Source organism: Alligator sinensis, unplaced genomic scaffold, assembly GCF_000455745.1.
Source record: "Alligator sinensis unplaced genomic scaffold, ASM45574v1 scaffold1499_1, whole genome shotgun sequence".
Taxonomy (NCBI): domain Eukaryota; kingdom Metazoa; phylum Chordata; order Crocodylia; family Alligatoridae; genus Alligator; species Alligator sinensis.
The window spans coordinates 998263-1007419 of record NW_005842494.1 but is presented as its reverse complement, the minus strand read 5'-3'; the positions used below and the strand labels follow the sequence as shown (position 1 = coordinate 1007419).

At 47.9% G+C, this 9157-nt stretch overlaps 1 protein-coding gene across 2 annotated transcripts in view; it reads right to left on the bottom strand.

Annotated features, from left to right (window-relative positions):
* CD34 (CD34 molecule) overlaps nucleotides 1–9157 on the bottom strand; it is a 23763-nt gene that overhangs the window by 7079 nt on the left and 7527 nt on the right. For both annotated transcript variants that reach the window (XM_006031311.3, XM_006031310.3), the window contains exons 2-4: nucleotides 3931–4134; nucleotides 2868–3130; nucleotides 1522–1599 (exon numbers count right to left, since the gene is read on the bottom strand). In XM_006031311.3, coding sequence (XP_006031373.1) covers nucleotides 1522–1599; nucleotides 2868–3130; nucleotides 3931–4134 — 545 coding nt within the window. The remainder of the gene's footprint in view (nucleotides 1–1521; nucleotides 1600–2867; nucleotides 3131–3930; nucleotides 4135–9157) is intronic.

The window sequence follows — 9157 nt, the reverse complement described above, 5'->3', positions numbered from 1 at the left end:
CAGTGTCGTGTTCGCAGGCCTTGGGAAAGTCTTGCAGGAAAAAGGAGAGCAACTCAGCTCTTCTAGCTGCTCTCCTTGAAGACAGTTATCTGTTTCCCAGGATCGGCAGCGAACACGGATTGAAAGGCCAAATAGTTTTTCCATCCAAAGATTAGCTCAGATGGAGGCATGCCATAGATTAAAGATGCCTGGAAAAATCCTGTGTAAAACTGATGTGGCTTGAATCTTTCAGTATTTTGGGTTTCCAAATGTGGGAGCCCTCAGCCGTGAATTTAGCTGAAAACCAGGGGATAGGTGTTAGAGAGGCTCGGCGAGTTGCCCAAGGCCAGGCAGCAGGTCTGTGGCAGAGGCAAGAACTAAACACTCGGTCCCAGCCCAGTGCTTTAGCATGAAGATGCTGAATTTAGAAATGTTTTTGTACCGTCCTCTTTTTTCATTTTTCCTCCTTTTGTTCTTTTTTGAGACTTGGCAGCTTTGGAGCCTTGCAGCGACGACCGCGCTTTACAAGACTCATTTACTAGCTCTCTTTTCGGTATGGGGGCCTTCCTCAGTCCAACTCCTTGGGCAGGGAATCTCAGTTGGACGACAGAAATGCATCAGCTCTGCACATCTGACAGGTTTGCGTTTTGCTGCCCACTAGATGGCATCTGTGATCCCAAGAACAGGACTTCCAATGTCAAGCTTTGCTCAAAGGCTTTCAGCATATGTGGCAACAGGTATGATGCCAGCTGATAGGCGTTAGAGGAAGAAATGAATAGCGCAGCAAGAATCTAACCCTCCCAAGTGATCTGTCCGGTGGGGGGAAGTTACTCACCATTATTTCATTTTTTTAATGTATTGTTGCTGTCTCACAATTCCCCCAAGTTTCTTTACCAGGTGGCACTTGCTGCATGGTTTTCCCCTGATACACAGTAGATTTGCTCCCATAGCACAGCATCTCAGCTGATCCTTCCCCATCAATCTGCTCTAAGTTTTACAAATACTTAATCATTTGAATGGTGTCCAGCTGCCAACAAGACCAGAGGCAGTTCATAGAAATCCAGAATTCCCTTTTAAGCCACTGTCAGAGGTCACAGCCAAGCCTATGATTTCCCACCCTCCCTCTTCATCTCATCAGACCTGATCTCTTCTCTGCACCAGTGGGCAGCAAGGATGAAAGGCTGTTGGGGCAGGAGCATAATTCATCCACGGACAGTGGTACGTGTTTGTGGACAGAGTTAGGCGAGCAGTGAGATGCGTGGGGGACACAGGGGGTCGGGCTGGTCCCAAACTGTACCACGACAAAGGGAGACATGTCTGAATTCCTCCAGGTGATGCCGGCGACCATCCCCACGTGCTCAGCCATGCTCCCTGCAGCGGAGCAGAAGCAGCACATACCAGCCACCGTGGCTTGGCTATCCTGACACCATTGCAAAAGCCTGGCCCAAGGCCTCAAGCCTCCCCTGCCCGCTCCTGCGCTGGGTTTGTCCCTACTGCTTTCAAAGGAGCAACTCTCCAGCCTCCCGCAGGGTTTTAACTTACACATGTGTAGGATGCGTTGAGCTGCAGGCATATCACATGAGGCTTCGTCACGTGCTTGACATTGTGGCACGTGATGATCTGGAAAGCAAAGCAAAACGAGGCAGGCATTTGTAAAGAGCAGGGAGAGAGAGAAGCCGGCCAGGGCATCTGGCTGCATCCCTTGAAGCCTTTAGACTGTTTGCCCTGATGACTCTCAATCCTCACCCTCCCTCCCCAGGAGGCTATTGATCCCTGTTTCCCAGGTCACCTCCTGTAATTAGCCCACATTAGACAGCATTCAGGAAGCCTCCCTGGAGCTGAGCTCCAAGCGGCTTTTCTGTGTCCATATTTGCTGCATCCTGGTTACTAGGTGCGGCATAACTGCACTAGCGCTAGTCTTTGCAGCCGTGATATGCAATCAGCCGGTTATGATTCATGTCCTTAGGGTGAGGTCACTTGCTCTGCTGCCCAGTTCCCTGCCAGCCCTTTAAAACTCAGCAGACAAAAAGCTCCAACTTCATTGCCTTGAAATCCCTCTGGGGAGTCTGCCCCTGTGATGATGTTTGCATTAACAGCCCCATCCCACCAGTCCAGCTGGCTTCAAGTCCTAATGTAGCCATCACTAGAGAGGCCCTCTGGAAAGAAGGTATTTTGATGGTAAATCTCACTGTGTCGGGAAAGCAGGATAAGAGTGAATACAAGCAGGCTGAACTTCAGCAGGGAAGGTGCAGCCAAGAATAGTGAAGTCATCCTTGTGGAAGATAACTCAGATGAAGCTTGAAATCCATCTGCTGGGGCTGGTTTGGGGAGAGTGGGACAAACCCTGCAGCCCCGACTGGTTCCTTTCGACCCGAAGGATGCTACGATGTGCAGTGAGCTACAAGCTTTGCAAATTAGATCGTCTTCTGCCTGCCGCGGAGCTGCTCATCCCCACCCACCGAGCAAGCAGTCATGCACTTTGATGCACTACTCGCATACTCGCAGCCCTCTTGCTCACCTGAAAGACAGGGCTATCCAGCACCCCTTTGCAATTGCATACTGCCTTGGGCGGGGTGCGGGGAAGAAAGGCAGGAATATTAATGGTTTAGCTTAACACCACCCAGGGGATTTTTGATCTGCTTATCTCAAGTTCACTGAGGGAACCGGTGGCCAAGATGACAAGGCGAGGTCATGTCAGGGTGGGGACAAAACCAATGTCCTGACTTTTGATCTTGCGACCTAACTACAAGGTCATCCTGCCCCCTTGCCCTCTGATGTACAGCACTGGGTCTGGTTTAGCACAGCATGGCACTAACAAGCCGCAGCTCCTGAATAAAATCTTCAGGAATTATATGCTCAGCAACACGCAGGCAAACGCTTGCGCCTACCTCTGTTCCACTACTAATTTCATTTCCTGGGCTCGTGGTAACGGAGGAAACAGTGTGCTTTGTGCTGCCAGTAGTAGTTGTCCAGACTGGTTTCAGAGTTGTGTTTGGCAGTGTCACGTTGGGAAGAGATGATACTTCTGGCTGTTGAGTGGAAGATATATTTGTAGCCCGAGGTTCTGTCTCATTGCCGCCATCACAGCTGCGCACGGTGGTGGGTGCTGAGCTGGGGGCTTCAGTCATATTGACCGTCGTCAAAGTAGTTTCTATTTCCAGGAAGAAAAGTGTATGAAAATGCTGAAGCACTTCAGAGCCAGCACATGTCTTTACAGTGACTGAGGTGCAACATCAATTTGTCAGAGAGGTGCCAAATCATTTTGCTGGCTCTAAGAGACGTGCATCTTAGACAGACTTCAGAGCTACCTGGTTCTTACGTGCATTTCATAATCTGCTTACAATGGACTCCTATGCATATTGCGAAACAGCATAAAGCTAGGCTTAGTCTCTAAAACCCACCTCCTCTGGGCTCCTCCTCCCTTCTTGTTGAATGTGGAGCCCTTAAATATACAGGTTTACCCACCTGGAAACATTGGAAGGGAGAGCATGTGTCTCTCTAAGATGCTCCATCTCGAATGTGACCCCCTGTACCAGGGCAGCAACTTCTTACATATGCAGAAAATCAAATGGGAATGCAGAGATGTGCGAGATGAACGTGTCAATTGAGTATGACCGTGAAACTGGCTCTGGGGCTGTGCGATCAGGGCTGAGCAGACCTTTTATCTCAAGCAATCACTTAAAAACAGGTACAGACCAAACAGTTTGGATATGGAATCAAACTGTCTGGGTTTGAGGTATAACTTTGGGCCTGTTATAAAGCAAGGAGGTAGGAGCACAAAATATAAAATCTAAAATACCCAAGTGTGGGTGTAAAGATGCCTTTTGATGAGACCACCTGTTGTCATTGATCTGCTGGGTGCGTTCTTAGGGCACTTGCATCCCTTGTAAATCTGATAGCTGAAGCACGCTCACAAATGGAAACTGCAGAGAGGGCAAGCAAAATAATTACCGTTTATCGATACGGTTTTTGTAGATGGCGGTGCTGAAGTTCCTGCAGGACTGCTGGGCTTTGTATCTGCTGGGCCTGCCTTTGTTGTATCACCATCACTTGCTCCTGGTGTCGTCACCAGGGGAGTTGTAGTAAATGTTGTGTCTGTGGCAGAGGTCTCTGGTGCTGAAGTGGTGTTGGTGTCTGGGTCACCAGAAACTACCTCTGTGGAGGGAAAAACAGAGAGTGCAGATGTGTAAGTAAAAAGCACAGCATGACAGGTGAGCTATAAACTCTAGTGGGACTCTGCTATCTCTGTCATGTGGCATCTGAGAGCCCTTTGTGGAGGAAAAATAATAAGTCTGTAGTGCTGTGATGCCTTGTTTATTGTACGAGGTGTTTAAAGGACCTGCTTGATCCTTTGGACATTGGGGGGTTATTGGGAGGCTGGAGCTAGGTCACCCCTTGCCTGCCCCCAGAAAAGATGTTCTTTGCAAGCTTTGGGGCACAAATGCCCTTCTTTTGGCATAGGGAGGGTCTGCTGGTGTTGTGTGCGCTCCCCCGGGTGAGCAGGAGAGCGCACAAACACCAGCAGAGTCTCCCTGTGCCTGAAGAAGTGTGTTTGTGCCCGAAAGCTTGCAAAGAACAATTTTTCCAACTATTTAGTTGGTCAAATAAAAGATATCACATTTACCCAAAAAGCCTCGTCTGCCTGTGTCCTCAGACCGACACGGCTACAACCAACACCCCAGAAAAGATGGCATTCAGATGGCACTCGGGTCCAGGGGCAGTGGCAACAGAGGAGCGAGGCAGAAGGCCCCTTCCCTCTTGCTCTGCCCTAGTCCTTCAAAAAGGCATGGCAAAATGGTCCCCCAGGCTGGCCCTGCTCCCAAAGCATCACTGTGTCAGGCCTGTCTTGGGGACTGATTCCCTGCGAGTGGCTCCGATACCGTGAGCGCATGGCACAGCTCCCCCAGAGCTCCCTCTTAATTAGCTAATCTTGCTGTGCGAAGGGGGAAGAAAGGACTTTTAAGGGCTATTTTCACAAGGCAAGGCTTTTCTATGCCAAAAAGGGGAGAGAGGCCTTATCGCTCCTATGGAAGAAGTGCAGGGACCAATGGTTTGGAGTGGTGGTACCAAATGGTCAAATATTCACGGTTATCCTGGTTACTCGAGCGTCTCCGTTTCCAGTTTTAACTGGGAGTTGAGCAGAACCATTGGCACGATGGCTCTTGTTCTACTTGAAGCCTATACAAGGCAGGGGAAGAAGAGCTCAGTGTGGGACTGAGCACAACAGGAAAGGTTCAGAATTTGCAAAAAAGACGCTTGGACAACAGGGAAAAGGAAAGTGGATATTTTCTGGAGTCACAACCAGTGTTATGGCCTGATCTAAAGCCCTCTGAATTCAGCAGAACCATCCCCATGGGCTTGAGGTCAACTCCTTGCGATGTGCAAGCAATACGGTCCCTTAAAGGCAAAATTGAATGGTTACAGATTCATTGAATATTCTAGTTTAAGGTTTATAGGTCCCCCTGCAATTACCTGTTGTGTGAAAAACATGCCACCTCCAGCTCTCTGTATGAAATAATCTTTAAACATTGATGAAAACACTTTTTTCTTCTGGTGCTTGTATAGACTTATTATGATTTCTTCCTGGAAATCTATTTATATACTTTTAAGTAAGCTTCAATGCCTACTTCAGGAGCTGTTCCTGTTTACGATTCTGCTCCAGAGCTTCAAGAGAAAAATAATTTTGAAAGAAATCGGTGCTTCTGCCCAGGAGAGGCTGGGCCCTAGCACCTCTGAGCAGAATTATTTTATTATTAAAATTTCCTCCCCCCAAAACAGATTTAGCAGAATTGGTGCTAAATTCTGATCAGCTGCTCAATTGCCCAAGCCTCAAAGCATTAGAAATATGACAATTAAGTGGTTTGAAAAATTTGCAAGGAAGGGGAAATTACTCCTTGCAACAGATAATGACGTGAATGTACTAGGAACTCAGCCTAAGACAGGCTTCAGGAGCAGGTGGCTCCAGCTGCGATGGTTTAACAGATCATACAGCCTATGGCTATGTAACCAGACAAGAGATCAGCCAAAAAGCTGGCTGGCGAATTGGGGAGACTCAGATCTTCATCACATCCCGACGTAGGCATTATTCTGGTGCCAGACTCACATCTCTTTGAAGGTCTATCTGCTTCTTGGCCCTGCTATAGGAAATGGGGAGGAGAACTTGATGGGGCCATTTTTCCTAGTACTCTAAAGAGGGACAGGGCATGCCAGGGGTGCCACAGCAGAGAGCCGATCCAAGAGCAGTGCCACCCTCAAGTACTGTTTTTAGGCTTAGGTATGAAACAGCGTCAGGAGACACTGACTGCAACTGCAGACGAGATGGACACAGGGCCCATTATGCAAAGCACCACACTCAAATGCAATTGCCCCAAGAACTTATAGTCCAGGTAAGGTCTCCAGGTTGTAGCCATATTGGTCTAGAGGCAACAGCAACCAGCACTCATGGTAGAGGTGAGATCTTTTATTAGACCAACTAGATTTTTGCAAAAAAAGTTCTTTAATTGCAAGCTTTCGGGCACAAGCACCCTTCTTCAGGCATAGGAGAAATGATTGTAAGCGTTCTCCTAGGTAGAAATGAAAGTTCATATTTCGTAGGAGAGTTGAAGGTGTGGTAAAATCTGCTGCATAAAATGAACTGGCCCAGATTTTACCACACCTTCAACTCTCCTACGAAATATGAACTTTCATTTCTACCTAGGAGAACGCTTACAATCATTTCTCCTATGCCTGAAGAAGGGTGCTTGTGCCCGAAAGCTTGCAATTAAAGAACTTTTTTTGCAAAAATCTAGTTGGTCTAATAAAAGATCTCACTCCTACCAGATAAGGAACTTGCTCTGAAAAGGCCTCATCGTCCTCAGGGGCAGAGCTGCATTTCAGAGAGGCCTGGCTAAAGTCATACATGAAATAAAGATAAATGCAATGACTATACTGCCTTTTGCTATAGAGAACAGGTCCTACTGATTAGCACAAGAGACTGGGTATCCACACTCTATGGCTGTGTCTACTTTTGCTAAAAGGGAAGGATAAACACCCAATCATAGTGAAAAGGCAGAGGAAAATTTTGAGGTAACGCAAAATATCCCAAGGAAACCTGCTGGGATACAGTGCAGCAGAGCCTTACTACAACCCACTTACCAGTATAATGAGCATTGTCTCAGGGCAATGGCAGGAAAAGGTGTAAACTTCTGCAACCTACCTATTTGTGCAAGGCTGTAACAGGCGGGGGTGGGAAAGTTTATCACTGGTGATGATCCACTTACATCTTGGAGCATTTTTTTAAAATTTTTTTTTAGTTCTTTATCATTTTCTGCCCGTTACTGAAACTGCTGTTTTTCTTTATCCATAGACCCCCTAATCCTTTTGGAGACTTAACTATACAACTTCCAGTCGCATCCACTTTGCTCCAGAAGAATGCGTGTAATGAGTGTAAGTCAGGAGAACAAGGGAGCTGATTAGCACGGTAAAGACAACCGCGCAGCACGAAACCCTCAATGTCAGCAGCTCAGAGAATCGCTAGTAAATTATAGACGGGCACACAGCATCAGTTTGGATTAAAAAAAAAAAAAAAAAATCTGCAAAGAATAACCTTGCCATCAAACTGCAACCTCCAATTCCTGACCGTCGCAGACTGCTGGTTAATTATGACTGTTCAGTTCATACCAGGTCTTACAGCCCAGGAGGGTCAGGCATTAAGGGGAGTTTCGCTCGTGTAGCCAGTGCATGATCGGGGCTACCAGTGGTAGCCAAATTGATTCTTTGGAGCTGACAAAATCCAAGGACCTAAGTCAAGGACTTCATGTTTGGATCCCTGAGTGCATATCCAATAGCTTGCAGGATTTGAGCCGTATGCAATAAAGAACTGAGGCACTGACGCACCTAACTTTTGGGTGTCTGGCTCTGAGTGCCATCCAGAACTGCCTTAGCTGCCCAGGCTCCCTAGACACTGGGTGGGAGAGTCACCGCAGTGGGAGGACAGCCTCATCATTTCACACAGTCACAGACAATGGGGGTGGAAGGGACCTCAGGAGGTCACATTTAGTCCAACCCCCTGCCCCAACTAGATCATCCCAGCCAAGGCTGTCAAACTGGCCTCAAAAACCTCCAAGGATAGAGATCCCACCATGTCCCTAGGTAACTTGTTCCAGTGCTTCACCACCTTCCTAGTGAGAAAATTCTTCCTAATATCCAACTTCAACTTCCCTTGCTGCTGCTTGAGCCCATTGCTCCTTGCTCTGTATCTGTCCCCACTGAGACCAGCCCAGCTCCATCCTCTGTGCAACCCCCCTGCAGGGAGCTGAAGGCTGCTATTCATTCCCCCCTCGGTCTTCTCTTCTCCAGACTGAAGAAGCCCAGTTCCCTCCGCCGCTCCTCACAAGCCATGTGCCCCAGCCCCTAAAGAAGTCTTTCTCCTGCAGCCCTCACCAAGTGGCCAAGCCCCAGAGGGGCAGGGTTTCAGACACATCCGTGTCCTCTGCATCCCCCGTTGGCTGTCCACACTTGAACACACTGATTTCAGGCCACTTCCAGGGTGCGACTGTTTCAGTCCCATTCGGAGGTGCTTAACATTCGTCCTGTACTGTACAAAGAGGCTTGGCACCCAATTCATGGGTCTGGATTCTACTCTGGAGGTCACGGACCAAAGCTATACTGAACCGAACCTCGCCCTTCGTCTCCACGCCCCATTTAGTCCTTATCCTCTCTGCTAACATAGGGCCAGATGTCTCAAATTGCTCAGCTGTTATTTGGGCACCAGACTGTGAAGCCAGCTTTTGGGAGTGGCTGCCGAGTACTTTGGAAATCAGGTCCTGTGGAAGCTGGTTGTGACAGATTTTTTTTCTGCATCTCATTATCAGCTTCTGAACTATCTGCCCTGCCACAAAATGCATTTCCATGAACCTAAAAGCTAGAGCTGGGACACCAAGCTTATGTCCACATTTGAACTGCCACAGTGCTCAGAAATGTTGGGATCTGGGGTTTCTGGTTTTGGCCTGATTTTTACTTACAGACATTGGAATTGAGATCCATCTTGGGGACAAAGAATTACATCACTGAGTTTCCCTGATAACAAATTTTAACAAATCAAGACCAGGAGGCATGATTTCATGCCCAGAATAATAAGTAGCACAATGTCCAATCTCTCCTTTTCACAAGGCTTTTGTTTACAGGGACATCAGCAGGA